General features: G+C 46.8%; 1 protein-coding gene across 1 annotated transcript in view; it reads left to right on the top strand.

Annotated features, from left to right (window-relative positions):
• Window positions 1–15,890, top strand: part of TRIM66 (tripartite motif containing 66) — a 56,284-nt gene that overhangs the window by 37,947 nt on the left and 2,447 nt on the right. Inside the window, exons 12-18 of the mRNA XM_082845235.1 lie at window positions 11,156–11,677; window positions 11,838–12,030; window positions 13,702–13,762; window positions 14,214–14,388; window positions 14,703–14,992; window positions 15,406–15,532; window positions 15,816–15,890. Of these exons, the coding sequence (XP_082701361.1) occupies window positions 11,156–11,677; window positions 11,838–12,030; window positions 13,702–13,762; window positions 14,214–14,388; window positions 14,703–14,992; window positions 15,406–15,532; window positions 15,816–15,890 (1,443 nt within the window). The remainder of the gene's footprint in view (window positions 1–11,155; window positions 11,678–11,837; window positions 12,031–13,701; window positions 13,763–14,213; window positions 14,389–14,702; window positions 14,993–15,405; window positions 15,533–15,815) is intronic.

Genomic DNA, 15,890 nt, shown 5'->3' with positions numbered 1-15,890 from the left:
TAGCAAGGAGGGACATGGTTTGAATTAAATTTTAGAAAGGTCACTTTAGCTGTAGTAAGAGAGACCAAAATAGTACAGAGGAGAAATAGGAGAAGTTGAATGAAATCAGGTAATGATGGGAATGATGAGGCAGCAAGGACTTCAAGAGATCAGATCACAGGAGCTTTTGGGCTTGGAGACTGACTGGCAATGGGAAGTGAGGGAAAGACAGTCCAAGGTGTGTCTTAGCTCACTGAGTTGCCATTCACCTGAGATGGGAGCATGGGAAGAAAAGCATATTTGGGGGGGAGGAAAACGTTAAGTCTTGAATTGTTGGTGCTCTCCTGTGGAAGTTACATTATAAGATGAATATAAGATGAATGGAAGGCAGCTGGCTTTAGAGGTCAGTAGGAAGCATGGGCATTGCCAGTGCTCAGCTGGTAGTGGGAGCCATGCTAAAAATGCTTCTGCTTATTTAATGAGTCTCAGTTCTGCTCCTCCACCCAGTACAGAGGAAAGGGGGTGAGCCACATGCAAGCATGGAGTCCGTGCTGCCTGTGTGGGTGGCCCACAGGGTGCTCTGAGCAGTGAGGGCAGGGGATGCTGCCCTCCTGTGTGGCTGCAGGGTGGCAGTGGGGTTAAAGAAGATCCTAAGAACTCTAACTTCTCGTTTTGAGCTGCCCCTGGCCGTTAACCTGGGTTCATGCAGAGGTGTGGAGGGGCAAGTGGCCTGACATTTTTCAGATGTTTTGTAGGCTTCTTTGTGGCTTGGACTCCCAGAAAAAGGAACCTCAAGGTTGCCATCCCGGCCCAGAGGAACCTTTGGGTCTACTTGACTGAGAGAGGTACTGCTTATACACAAAGCTCCTGAAATAAGAAGAAGGGCTTTCTTTTTGAGGGAATTCATTGCCTTGAATCTGGGATCGGGCAGGGTGGGGGTATGAAGGTCAAGGTTACCAAACAACATTTTGAGCATCTTATCATTGATTGATAATACTTTGTATAGCACTTTCTACTTTTTTCATCGGTTTTTACAAGGATTATTCTATTTTATCTCTTTGTTTATCCTAGCAGTACTATGAGGAAGCCACTTTCTTACTCCCCTTTGAAAGATGTGGAAACTGAGACACAGAGAGGTTCAGTGATCACCTAAGAGTTACACAGCCAACTGTTGGCAGTGTTAGGACCAGAGCACAGGTTCCTGCCTCAGCCCTGTGTTCAATGATTAGGTTAAGTTGCCTCTCTCTGTGCACTGCAGTGGGAGAAGTAGGACTCCATGTGGTCTCTCACCTGCTGGATTTTCCTATCTTTATACTCTCTGAAGTAGCCTGAGGCCTTGCTGGGGAGAGGTCTTAGGACCCAGCCTAGTTTGGTCTTGGCTATATTTATCTGGTAAAGGCATTTAGCCCCCAGCCCACTCCTCAGCCTGTACTGGCCTGTGAGTGCCAGGGGACGTCAGAAGTCTATCTGAGGCCACAGATGAGAGGAACCTGTGGCTCCAGGCACCACTCTGTGTGTTCCACAGGGACCTAGTCATGCTCGGAGCTGCTTTGTGTCACCACATGGAGGACTTTTGTTACAGCTGAGCAGCTGTGCACAAGTACCTAGGAGCTGGTACTAAATAAGCTGATGGTGAAAACAGATTGCTGCTGAAAATGAGAAGTGAAAGTTCTAGAATGGGTTTTCTAGCGGCTTGAGCTCTGCAGTCTCGGGAACATTTTATCCCACCACCTTCCCTGCCTCCAGCAGGATGTTTTTGTATGAACTTGGACATTTGTTTGGCACTAGCTGTTGCCTAAGCTTCTTAATCTTGGTTCAGCCACTCTGAAGAAAGACGATGAAGAAAGACAACTCTGCAACAGAACCCCTTTAAATCCCAAGTGAAACTGGAAGCCGTTTTGATGGCTTCATTTCAAACTTAACTAGTCAACTGCTGAAAAATACACACATTCCTTTCCTCAAAACACTCATGGAGTCAAGGCTGTACACGTCACAGAGAGCCCTATCTGAATCCCAGTTCACTTGCAAGAGGGACCTCTTTTCTGCTCATAATGTGGCCCCAGATCTTAAACAAAGGACTTTGAGGCCACCAAGATGCTGCTTAAGGCTTGAGAGGAGTCTTTGATGTATTTTCAGCAAATGATACAGAAGCAGTAGGCATTCCTGTGGTCCAGATTATTAAGAGTGATGCAGAAGAGTCAAGGATAATGACTCAGATGAATAGCGTTTATGCCATTATCAAAGCATTTTGATGCCTGAGCTCTTGATTTGATTCTTAAAACTCGGTGAGATTTACATTAACCTCTAGAGGAGGAAATTAAAGCCCAGAGATGGAAAATGATTTGCTTAAATACATACTCTAAACCTTGACATAAGTGAATACTAGGCATCCCGCCTTCACAGTCTCCAAATACACTGCTACGGACCAGGTCATGGGTTCTCAGCCTTAGCAACCTTCTTTTCCTCATAGTCTGCCACTGACAGCAGCGTTTCTCAGAATGTTCCCAGGGCCTGGTGCGGCTTTCTTAGGGCATAGCCTGTGTCCAGTTAACATGTGCAGAACTGTACAGAGATGTGCTCTGTCCAACAGAGCTAACACTCCCCAGGTCTGGCTCCCAGAATTTTGTACTCTCTAGGAAGCCTGTCTCCTTCATTCTAACCTGATTTTATTCACAGACCAAACCCAAGATCTTTGTCTATCTCTTGGTTCATGTGAAAACAGGTTCTTGTTCCTAGGCCTTAAATTTCCTTAACCCAGCCTGGGAAAAATACCTCTGGCCTAATTTTTCCTAGTCTCCAAAATTTGGGTTTTGATGATTCTACTCATTCTGGCTTTTACTTCAGATTTACTGGAATCCACTTATTCTTTTCCTCTTCCTTCCACCTCAGACTCTGGGATCCTCTTTGCTTTTTCCATCATCTTCTTGTATCATCAGGGCACTGGGCAGTCTTCATTTCTTCTCTCTTCACCAGCCGTAATTGTTTTCCCTTTTGACTTTGGTCAGTTAGCAGATATCAACATAGTTACATCTATAGCAATAGCCTTACTTCATACAAGAGTATTTTGTTGAGCTGGAGGGGCGCTCACCATCAGCAAGAGCAACTTTCCTATTAAAAATCAACTTGTGAAACCACTTGCAAGAAAAGTGAGTTCCCCCCTCAGCTGTCTGATTCAGCTGTGTCAAGATCTCCTGCTGTTAAACCAGTCTACTTTATCTGAAGCTGTTGAAATTCTCAAATATCTCAAGGATTTAATTCACAAATCGATTTACCTCCATCCTTGTCTCCTTATCTGTCTCTTCAGCGGGGGTGAAGGCCTTCAGTATGTTTCCAAAACATGACACATTGGTCTCTTCTTCTACTGTACATTTACATGGTGATGAGTTTTTGACAAGTTTAACTTCTCGAACAAAAACCTGAAAGCAGAAGTGAGCAGGCAAAGCTTCAGAGCAGCAACAAGAACAGATGTCACAAACCTCACTCATTATATTCTATATGCGACTATAAGCCTGATCTAGTCAGCATTCTTTTTTTTTTCTTTTTTTTTGGCGGTTCGCGGGCCTCTCACTGTTGTGGCCTCTCCCGTCGCGGAGCACAGGCTCCAGACGCACAGGCTCAGTGGCCATGGCTCACGGGCCCAGCCGCTCTGCGGCATGTGGGATCTTCCCAGACCAGGGCACGAACCCGCGTCCCCTGCATCGGCAGGCGGACTCTTAACCACTGCGCCACCAGGGAAGCCCCTAGTCATCATTCTTGATCTAGCAAGCTTAGTTATATGGTGTTCTTTGGAAATTTTTAGTTTTCCTATATTATAGCAGTAAGCAGAGTAAAAGCAGGAAGGCAGAACTTCTATAATGGCAGCTAACAACAGGGGAGAAGACAAGAAACTTCACCTGGAAATGTGCCACGATGTGAAGTCATTCATTGAAAGGACAAGCTAAGCCCCACATTCCTAGAAGTTCCCTAAAGCACCAATGAACTGCAGAACACCCCAGCAATAGAGGTTCATCAAAGTTCTTTTACATCACTAAGAATTGGTCTCATTAGGCATCATGTGCTCTGTTTAGTAAGACAGGGTAGGGTGCAAAGCATTTGAAAAATACTCCCCTTCAAAATAATATTTTAAAGCTAACTGCATTTTGTTATCGAAAGAGATATGTTTCAGATATCTGGAAAATTGACTTCTGTGGAACACCACCCTATCTGTGCCACTTTATCCTCAGCAATATTATCTTTCTGTAACAACCTGAAATTTGTATTAAACTCAGGGTATGTGCACCAAGTGTCTTTTATTGACTTCTTAATCACATCATACTAGGGCACTAGCTTTCTACCTAATGGCACAAAATCAAGACCAGCCAGCGGATTTCTAAGGCTGGGCCCAGTCTTGGATTCCTTTTTAAGCTTGGAAAATTTGGGTAATCACTCTGTGTCTCAATTTCCCTTCCTGTTAAAATGAAAGAACAATGTTTTCTCTGAATTTTGACAACATCTTGTGGCAGTCATTAGAATGGCAATATAGGCACATTGAACTCCAGAAAAAGATCTGGGTGGTGAGAATGGGGAGAGGAAAGGCAGCAGGTAACAGAGCACAGATCAACAGGATTAGATGGGTAAAGGACTACATAGGTGACTAGGAGAAAAGGTTGAAAGTCATACAATTCAGACAGGTCACAGGTCAGGCAGGTGGCAAACAGAGATAAAGAGACAGAGATAAAGAGATAAGAGACAAGGAGAACAAAGGGACAGGGACATACAATTTGGGAGGAGAGAAAATTAGGGGCAAGTAAGGAGATACTAGGTCATGGAGGTAAGAGGGAGCTCCCTTCATACGTCAAAGATGACCTGAGCTGATGACCAGTGTATGTTTTTTGCATTTTGGACTTTTCTTCCTCCCTGAACCAGAAAATAATTTATTTTTACTTGCAAACCTCAAAATACTTATTTTCCCTCATGAAATCTGAAGGTTTTATATGTGAAGATGAAGTCAAGGTGCCAGTTAAGCGTGGCGGTGTCAGTGATTGCCCTATACAGACCTTCCAGCTGGCCATACGCTTTCACCTTCTCTCATCTGACCTCTGAACAATCCTGGGTGTTGGAGAGGGCAGGTGGCATCATCTCCATTGACATATGAGCTCCTCCTGTGTGTGAGGCACCAAATGTCAGACAACTTGGTCACATTCCCAAGTCCTTCTCCAACCCTAGTATGTTCTCAAGAAGACTCTTCCTTACGGGCCCTGGAGACTCAGCCTGCTTTCCTGGCCCTGAAAGTTGGCCCTCCCCCTCCCTGAAAGTAGCAGGCCCTACCCTGCTACTCACCTTGTAGCAGGGTAGGATGGAGGGTCTCAACTCCTCTGTTTCTTCCTGTACATGAAATAAGGACCTTTTGTTTTAGTATTTTGTAGCTCTTCACTCCAGAGAGCCAGATGAAGTATCAGAAATAACTAACACACAGCATAATGGGTTCCAGAAATGCCACTGTATTTGCATAGCCTATAGATATGGGACTGGGGCCGGCTTCCTCATAGCACTCTCTCTGAGTCCCTTCTCAGAATTTCCCTATAGATGTTTCCCAGGTTCTTGTTACTGTTACCAGAGCTTTCTTTACACCACTTACTGATAGCCTTGGCCTCCTTGAGATTGGCTGTAGATATGGACAGGAAAGAGACCAGTCTAGTCTTCAGTATCTTAGGACATGTTACCGACCTCATGCCGTCTGCTAGGTGTTGTGGGAGCAGGTCCAGCAGGTGCAGCTCAACATAAGCTGCAACAGAGTTTCTACAATTCTTCCATGGCTCAATCTGCATGCCCTCTCTTCTCTATCATTATATTAACTCACATTTCATGATGTGCAATAAGTGATCAGGAAAGGGGAGTCGGTATCATACAAATGTGATCTCTACCCCTAACCTGGAAAGTTTTGTGTTTGGGGATTTAATCTTGTGCATGTCTTGTGACATACAGCATCTGACTATTATTACTCAGAATGGTCCCAGAGGGATTTTGGTGCTCTTAATGCTTGGCACCAAGGACCTCACTGAGAGTCATCTATGTAGATGAGATGACTGCATTAAATATACATGTCAGATAGGGAAAGGTGAAAGAGTCCAGCTCAAAGGATCAGACAGTCCTCTATTACAAAAGGGAATACAATGATCATTGGTTATTCTTATCCAAAGATAAGGAAATAAAGTATATTAGAGAGTTATGTTAGTGCATTACCAGGACAACAAGAGGACGCCAAGGGATGCAGGCCAGGGCATGTTTGAGATGGCCCTTGGCCTCTGGCCTCAGTCCCTTAAGCTGGGCTCTATGCCTACTTTATTCCATTTGGTTTGAGCATTCCCCCCCCCCCCCATTGCTTTTTCTCCTCACCTTTCTTATCTTGGGACTTAGACTATACAGCAAATTGAAGGCTTTTTATTGAAGACCATTGAAATACCAAGAAACATATAAAAAGCAAACTTTTCTTTGGAGAAATAAAGGGTATTTAGCTCATCTACTTTTAAAACTAAAAATTAAGTGTAGAAAATATAAGCTTTATTAAAGCAGTTAAACAAATAATAAGGGAAAAGCGTTGGGGGAGAAGAAAAAAAGATGAGAAGAAAGAAAAAGAGAGGAGAAGAAGAGAGAAAAGGTCAAGAGAGACAAAGGGCAGGTGAAGGAAGGACAAAGAGATGGAAGAACAGAATGTGGGAGAGATCAGGGAAGAGGGTGAGCACAGAGAGGGGCAGAGGCAAGCAGACCAGAATGAAGAGTGTGGCTTTGGTGCCAGAGATATGGATTCTAAATCTATAGAAATCCTATGTCAAATATCGTACTTAGTGGTGAATAGTGAAAGGATCCCCCTGAGATTAGGAATGAGAGTAGGATGGCTACTGTCACTACTTCTATTCAACCTCATACCGGAAGTCTTAGCTAGTGGAGTAAGGCAAGAAAACCAAATGTAAGCAAAGGGAGAAATAAAACTCAGTAGTCACAGGCGACATGATTTATATGCACAGAAAATCCCAAAGTGACTTTAGTAAGGTCCCTGGATGCAAGTTCATGAACACAAACAAAGAGAAATGGAGATTTATAAAATTATGTTTTCAATAACATAAAAAACTGCAGATGCCCTTCTGAGCTTCATTTTTTCTCAGGTGTAAAATTAGGGCTACGACAATAATAGCAATAACAATAATAGCAGCAACAGCAGCTGGGACTTATTGAGTACCTACTGCCAGACATTGCTCTAAATGTTTCCATGGATTATTTCTTTTAACCTTCACAACCCTTTAATGTTTGTTGTGAGGATTAAGTGAGGAAATATATGTAAAACACTTAGCAAATTGTCTTGTGTATAATAAATTCTCAATAAATTTTAGCTATATAAAAATAGGCAGGTACTTCCCTGGTGGCGCAATGGTTGGGAGTCCGCCTGCCAATGCAGGGGACACAGGTTCCAGCCCTGGTCCCGGAGGACCACACATGCCGCGGAGCAGCTGACCCTGTGCGCTACAACTACTGAGCCTGTGTTCTAGAGCCTGCGCACCACAACTACTGAAGCCCACGTGCCTAGAGCCCGTGCTCTGCAACAAGAGAAGCCACTGCAATGAGAAGCCCACGCACCACAACAAAGGGTAGCCCCCACTCGCTGCAACTAGAGAAAGCCCGCGCGCAGCAACGAAGACCCACCACAGCCAAAAATAAATAAATAAATAAATAATCTTAAAAATAGGCATTATTTTAGAGAAACTTATAGACTTAGTTGTTAGTAGAACTAAGCTGCTATTCATTTGGCTTACAATTTGTGGAATAAACAGTCATGCACTGTTGTTGTTTTAAAAAAAATGTGAATAGCTCATTTTTTTTTAACATCTTTATTGGAGTATAATTGCTTTACAATGGTGTGTTAGTTTCTGCTTTATAACAAAGTGAATCAGTTATACATATGTTCCCATATCTCTTCCCTCTTGCGTCTCCTTCCCTCCCACCCTCCCTATTCCACCCCTCTAGGTGGTCACAAAGCACCAAGCTGATCTCCCTGTGCTATGCGGCTGCTTCCCACTAGCTATCTATTTTACGTTTGGTAGTGTATATATGTCCATGCCACTCTCTCGCTTTGTCACAGCTTACCCTTCCCCCTCCCCATATCCTCAAGTCCATTCTCTAGTAGGTCTGCGTCTTTATTCCCGTCTTACCCCTAGGTTCTTCATGACATTTTTTTTTCTTAGATTCCATATATATGTGTTAGCATACGGTATTTGTCTTTCTCTTTCTGACTTACTTCACTCTGTATGACAGACTCTAGGTCCATCCATCTCACTACAAATAACCCAATTTTGTTTCTTTTTATGGCTGAGTAATATTCCATTGTATATATGTGCTACATCTTCTTTATCCATTCATCCGATGATGGACGCTTAGGTTGTTTCCATCTCCTGGCTATTGTAAATAGAGCTGCAATGAACATTTTGGTACATGACTCTTTTTGAATTATGGTTTTCTCAGGGTATATGCCCAGTAGTAGGATTGCCGGGTCATATGGTAGTTCTATTTTTAGTTTTTTAAGGAACCTCCATACTGTCCTCCATAGTGGCTGTACCAATTTACATTCCCACCAGCAGTGCAGGAGGGTTCCCTTTTCTCCACACCCTCTCCAGCATTTACTGTTTCTAGATTTTTTGATGATGGCCATTCTGACTGGTGTGAGATGATGCCTCATTGTAGTTTTGATTTGCATTTCTCTAATGATTAGTGATGTTGAGTATCCTTTCATGTGTTTGTTGGCAATCTGTATATCTTCTTTGGAGAAATGTCTATTTAGGTCTTCTGCCCATTTTTGGATTGGATTGTTTGTTTTTTTGTTATTGAGCTGCATGAGCTGCTTGTAAAGTTTGGAGATTAATCCTTTGTCAGTTGCTTCATTTGCAAATAGTTTCTCTCATTCTGAGGGTTGTCTTTTGGTCTTGTTTATGGTTTCCTTTGCTGTGCAAAAGCTTTGAAGTTTCATTAGGTCCCATTTGTTTATTTTTGTTTTTATTTCCATTTCTCTAGGAGGTGGGTCAAAAAGGATCTTGCTGTGATTTATGTCGTAGAGTGTTCTGCCTATGTTTTCCTCTAAGAGTTTGATAGTGTCTGGCCTTACATTTAGGTCTTTAATCCATTTTGAGCTTAGTGAATAGCTCATTAATTCATTTATTCAGCCAAGCACTGCTCTTGCGTCTAGAAATACAGTGGATAAGCAAAACAGACAAAGTCCACACTCTAATGGAGTTTACAGCTTAGTAGGAGAAATAGATATTAACCAAATGGTATCACAGATTGGGCTATGAGAATAAGGTCCAGGAGTTATGAGAGCATAAAAGGGGGGAGCTGGTCTGGGTTAGAGCGAAAATTCACGGGTGAGCTGAATTCAGAAGGTAAGTGGAACAGGGGCAGGGCTAGGAGAATGTTCCCTGCAGAAGAAGCAGTCTGTCTGAAGAGAGAGGTTGCATGTTTCAGGAACTGAAAAATTGTCTGAGTGGCTGGAGTTCAGAGAATGAGGAGAGAGCTGTTGTATGGACTGTGGCTGCAGAGCAGGACAGGGAAGAGGTCATCAAGGCCTTAGGAGCCTTGTTGAGCGTTTCCTCAGTGGAGCGCAGTACAGTTTTATGCAGAGGACTGATGTGCTCAGATTTGTGTTTTGAAACTATTTCTCCACTGAGGAGACCACTACTGTAGTCTGGAAAAATATGAATGTGTAACCCAGGCTAGGACACCAGCAGCAGAGAGGAATAGTGGGAATATTTGAGAGATGTTTAAGGGGTGGAATTGATGAGGTCTGGTATTAGCTTGGGTGAGGGAGGAAGGATGCTCTACTGTTGTCTTCCTCCTAGGATTCAGCTTGAAGAACTGGGTGACTAGGGTGACATTCACTGAGGTGAGGACAGTCTTTTCTTCACTGTTAATTAGCTTTACTAACTTAATATGGAAACTTGAGAGGGTATTTGAAGTATTTCTTTTCCTGTGGAAATCTGAATGTCTTATTCATGGGAAAAAGAATGACAGGTTTATGACACTGATTTTGGAAACTTAGAAATATTTACTCCTTGTTTCCCCTTCGATTTTCAAAAGATGTCAAATTATTATATCTTTTGTCTTAAAAAAAGGCAAGGATATCAAACTTTTAAATTCCTGAATGTTGCATTTAGAACAGGTCTTCCCACCCTCTCCCCTCCATCAAATCTCTTTCTCCAACATGAAAAACTGAAATGGATTCAGTGCAGTATCTATGTCTTTAACTTCTTTTTATCAAGCTTTTAAGTCTCTTCTGCCTAGGTCACCAAGCAGTTAGAAACGAGAAAGGAATTGTGGGGGTTGGAATATTATTGCCTCATCCAATGGTTGTCCAGATTGTCCATATTAAGATTTAGCTGCTCTGATGTTCTCTGCATCTGGTTTAGAATGTCTTTGGCAGGTATAGCAGGGCTAGAAAAGACCTTCACGTCTCTTGGTCAAAGTCTTCAATCTGATGCTGGTGGTGCTGGAGTTGATCTGAACAAGGCTGTGAGAAGGCTCTGGAGTTTGACCCAGGTTACCCAGGACTGACTGGGGCTCCCCAAGCCTTGGCACTATCTCAGAGAATGTCTGCAGCAGATCAGGGTTTGAGCCTTCTGAACTTCCTCCCATTTTTATGTAGCAGAAACTATCCTGTAGGACCCCCAGAAGGGAAGAGAGGCCACTAGTGCTGTAGTCAGAGGGGAATGTGAAGTGGGAGGGTAGTCCTACAGTCTGACCCTTTGCTTAGGTACTGGACAGGGGGTGAAGGATGTGGCTGATAGTGTGTGTGTGTATGTGTGAGTGTGTACCACCCTCAGGTCAGGTGGTAGGCTGTCCCTCTCTCTCTCCCTCTCTTCATCTGTCAGTCTGTCTGTCTCTCTCTCTCTCACACACACACACACACACACACATGCATACATGCATGCACACTAGTGTCCTCAGCCGTGCCTGCCTCTGTGTCATAGCCCACCAACCTCCTTGGTGTAGGGCAATGGAAATAGGACTTCTTGTGCTGTCTGCGTTCCCTGCAGCTACGAGACTCTGAGGCAGAGTGAGATCTGAGCATGGAACTCTTGTGGGCTGCATCTGTCCTCTCCCTCCCACCATTGCTAGCTAACAGCCTGACTGTCCCCTGTCTTCTTCGCTCCTGCAGCACTCCACTTCTGTGAGCATCATGGGCTTTTCCAACACACTGGAGATGGAACTGTCATCTACCAGGCTGGCGAGGACCTTAGAGCCACAGATCCAGAGTGCGAGCAGCCTGACAGCTGCCCCACCCCAGGTGGTACCAAGCCTGCTGAGTGGCCCCTCGCCAACCGTGTCCAGCCTGGTGGGCGGTCAGAACCAGGCTATGCCCAGCCTGACAGCCAGTCACCTGCCGACCATGCCCAGCCTTGTGTGTGGCACACCCCACTCCATGCCCAACCTGATGAGTGATCCCTCCCAGGCCATCACAAGCCTGGCAAGTGATCACTCTCAGACTGGGCCCAGCCTGATGTCTGGTCCCACCCACACTGTACCAAGCCTGGCAACTTGTCCTCTGCAGAGCGTGCCTCCGGCTTCTAACATGCAGTCGGAAACCGGATCCAGCTGCAGTCCTGGCTCTGGCCGAAATGCAGGGAGCCTGCGCCCTGGGGATGGGGCTGACCCCTCCCTGGGGAATGCCTTGTATAAGGTAGGTCTTGGCGAAATGCCATTCAACTTCCTCTGCTCATCGCTGGGCAAAAGGGTAGCCCCTGAAGGCTTTATTCTGGCCTTAGCTTAACAGCTCTGTGACCACCAACAGGAAAAACGTCTGATTTCTTTGATTCTTGTTGGCCTTTCACTTTTGAAAGATGGAAAGTGAGGATTCTACCCGCTTCACTGACTCTCTGGGACAAGGCCCCACAGCCCCTGGTCCGGACACTTCCAAGGATTTGGCTATCCCCTCAGAACTGGAGGAGCCAATTAACCTCTCTGTGAAAAAACCTGCACTGGTCCCAGTGGTCAACAAATCCGTGGCCCTGCAGCAGTACCGGAGCCCAGAAGGTGAGACTCAGCAGCCTGCCTTTCGTGCTGACCACACACTTGAGCAGATGGGCTCAGCGCTGCCGTGAGACAGAGGTCAGCAGAGCTGCTCTGAGCCTGAGGGAGCAGTGTTTCTCTCGGGCTAAATTCACTTCTCCCCCAGAACTGACTTATTGATGTCTGTTCTGTTTCCCTCACTGTAGCCATGACTGATCCAGGCATGGCCAGAAATCAGCCTCCTTGTAAAATTCCCCATGCAGAATTTCGGGGGTCTGGCTTATAGGTAAGGGGAAGCAGGAAAAGCACATTCCAGAAGGGCTAGCCTTGGCAAAATATTTTAGGGGAAAGAGCATGTCGGACTTTGGAGTGTGATAGATCTAAGTTAGCAGACCTGCTCTATCTCTTTATGTTTGAACCTGGGCAAGATACCTAACCTTTCTGAGTGAGTTTCTTTCTCTGTAAATGGGGCTAATCATAGCTACTTCATAGGCTATTGGGACAAATAACTACAGTGAAATCACTTGATGACTTACTCTGTAGTAACAAGAATTTGCCTTGCACCTGGCATTAATGTAGATTTGTGCCTCACAGTAAAGGGAATGTGGACTGGTGGAGGTTGGCTCTGATTCTCTTCTGAGCTACCCACACCCCTTCTCAAATGCGGCTAGGCTAAGGCTCCTTCCCTCTGGAGAAAGTGAGGGAGTTGGGAAGTAGCAACTGCCTAGTGAGCATTGGGGGCCTTCTCATTTCAGTGTATGATTCGTAAATGTTTAGTGTGTAATGATCAGTCTATTTCCTACATAATTAATAGATGAAAATGAAACAATCTTTCTGTTTTTTTCCTCATACTGGTTCTTCTTAACTACACAATAATGTAACCCCGAATTTTAAGCACTTAAATTTTTTTTTTTTTTTTTTGGCGGTACGCGGGCCTCTCACTGTTGTGGCCTCTTCCGTTGCGGAGCAGAGGCTCCGGACGCGCAGGCTCAGCGGCCATGGCTCACGGGCGCAGCCGCTCCGCAGCATATGGGATCTTCGCGGACCGGGGGCACGAACCCGGTGTCCCCTGCACCGGCAGGCGGACTCTCAACCGCTGCGCCACCAGGGAAGCCCGCACTTAAATTTTTGAACCCTGCTTGCCCATGGAAAGTGCTCAGGACAGTGCCTGGTGCCGAGTGGGCGCTCAGTAAGTGCTAGTGTCCTCCTCTTTCCCCACACTGCTCCCTGCCCATCTACACAGACTGCACTTCTCAGGGGAGGGTTCCTGGGGGCCTCTTGCCCCTGGAGGGTGAGCTGGATTCTCAGGCTGTGCTGAAATCCCAGCACTTGGCTGAAAAGGCAGGGGTTGGACAGAATGACTCCTTAGAGCAGGTGACACCAGTGTATGTATGGGGAACAAGTGATTCCTGAGCTCATTTTGAAGGTGAGAAGCTGGCCCCTTGGCACCTGACCGAGCCCTCACCCCCAGGCAGCCTCTGAGTGTTACCTGTGTTTATCTTTTTAAAAGAAAGTGGCCTTCTTCCCCTCTCAGGAAGGGGAGATATGGTAGGATTGTCACCACTATGAGTGATTACAGTGTTGGTAACAATGGTGTGACAGGTGTGTGGCCAAAGCATGAGTAGCAGATATGAGTAGAAGGTGTGGGTGACAGGGTGTGTTATCATAAGTGTATTTGTTTGTCTTTTGCCTTAGAGTGTGAGAATTTTGAACAAGGAGCCCTAGGCCCGGGTACAAAAGGGAACCAGAGCATCAGGTAACAGACGCTGGGCCCACCCTCCCTCTCTCACCCTCCAACCTCATGTCCTGGGAGGTTGGCACAGGAAGTGAGCATCCTTGATGACTTAACTAGAAGCAGACGTTTGCCTGCAGCTGTCTTCTTCAACCCCCAGACCCTGGGGTCGGGTGTGTGGTTGGGCGTCTGGGATGGTTGTGGGAGGATGTCCTGGCTCCTGCGCCGTGAGGCACGCAGTCTGTGTGCAGTCCTCCCTCTTCGGGGACCCCCCTTCTTTGATCAAAGGGCTCCCAGAGGTTGGCAGGACCCGGCCAGGCAGAGCTGGTAGCAGGGTGGAATAGGGGCCTGTAGAGGGTTGGACTGAGGAGATCTTGAGCAGCAATTCAGTTGTGGAATCATGGATGAGCCTGACTTAGAGGTTGGGGCCAGAGGAGGCTCCCACCGAGACCCAGGGATGTCGTTCTTGCCCTAGACCCTTCAATAGTGAGCCCAAGATACCCTATGTGCGACTGGAGCGGCTCAAGATCTGTGCTGCCTCCTCAGGAGAGATGCCTGTGTTCAAGCTGAAGCCACAGAAGAATGAGCAGGATGGGAGCTTCCTGCTGATCATTGAATGTGGTACTGAGTCCTCCAGCATGTCCATTAAGGTACCACTTTTCTCTGCCTTCTCCTTGAACCTTGGCCCAGCCTAGGAGCCTCTCTTTCCTCTCTGCTACTGGGAGAATTCTGGCTCTGGCATTGTTCTGAGTCTCTGAATGGGGCTGTAGCTTGGCCAGACCTTGTACCCTGCTACAAGTGGTCTGTGAGCTGCGCACTAGGAGTGAGCTGTCCTGGTGTTCCTGGGGCTTGGCTGTCTTGGGGTCCTGGAGTAAGTCGGTGCCCAGGGCTTGTCATCTTTCCTCTCCCTCCCTCCACAACTTGGTGCCGTGCCCTGACTGCTCAGACTCACTTCTTCCCCAAGGTCAGCCAGGACCACCTGTCTGATGCCATCCAGGCCCCAAACCTGGGGGGTAGAAAGGTCACTGTCACATCTCTGGCTGGGCAGCGGCCACCAGAAGTGGAGAGTGCATCTCCTGAAGAACACAGGCTCATTCCTCGAACCCCTGGAGCCAAGAAGGGACCCCCAGTACCAATAGAGAATGAGGATTTCTGTGCTGTGTGCCTCAACGGGGGAGAGTTGCTGTGCTGTGACCGCTGCCCCAAAGTGTACCACCTTTCCTGCCACTTGCCAGCCTTGCTCAGCTTCCCAGGGTGAGTCATGCCAACCGCAGGCCAGGCCCACAGAGCTCCCTCAAGTGGGCTTCCTCCCTTCTCTGGGCCTGCATGAATTACAGGTCTGTGACTTCGTGGCGCTATAGCTGTGTCTTCTGCACACAGACAGGTGGATGCTTCCCTTCCTCCTCTGTTCCCAGCTTCCTCCTGTCCAGATTTGTCCCTCTACCCCTCTCCCAGCCCCTGGTAACTCCTAGTTTTCTGGATTCACTAAATCCTGAGTTACTAAATTTCTTTCAAGCTTGTGGCTAGGAAGCCATTTTCTATAGGGCAGGGCTAGGGACTCAGTTTCTCATGTCACCACCCCCCAAGCTTGTCTTGGGGTAGTGGGACAAGGGAGGGGGCTCTGGGCGATGTGCTGAGGGCTAACTTGGCCTCACTTGCCTCTTCAGGGGAGATTGGGTGTGTACCTTGTGCCGCAGCCTGAGCCAGCCTGAGATGGAGTACGACTGCGAGAACGCCCGCTATAACCAGCCTGGAGTGCGGGCCCCTCCTGGCCTGAGCGCGTATGACCAGAAGGTAGGGAGGGGTCTCTGGGGCAGCCTGCCTGTGCCCATGGGAGCTGAGTCTTTTCTGGGGGGGTGAGAGGCCTCTCTGGATACCTCTCTTTTGGGCTGTGCCTATGGGGGCTCACTACGATTTTTCTTCTGCCAGCTGTTTTCCTCTGGCCTGGGAGGCTGAACTGTGCCTTAGTATAGCGACTTGTACCCTGTGGGACAGAGCCATCAGGGTCGCTATCGTTAGTCCTTACTGAGGCGGGGCCAGAACAAAGTAACACGGTTGCCAACTCTGCTTTCTGCAGAAGTGTGAGAAGCTGGTACTGTCCTTGTGCTGCAACAGCCTCAGCCTGCCCTTCCACGAGCCTGTCAGCCCGCTG

Source organism: Leucopleurus acutus, assembly GCF_964270905.1.
Source record: "Leucopleurus acutus genome assembly, chromosome: 8".
Lineage (NCBI taxonomy): Eukaryota > Metazoa > Chordata > Mammalia > Artiodactyla > Delphinidae > Leucopleurus > Leucopleurus acutus.
This window is presented reverse-complemented; position numbering and strand designations above follow the sequence as displayed.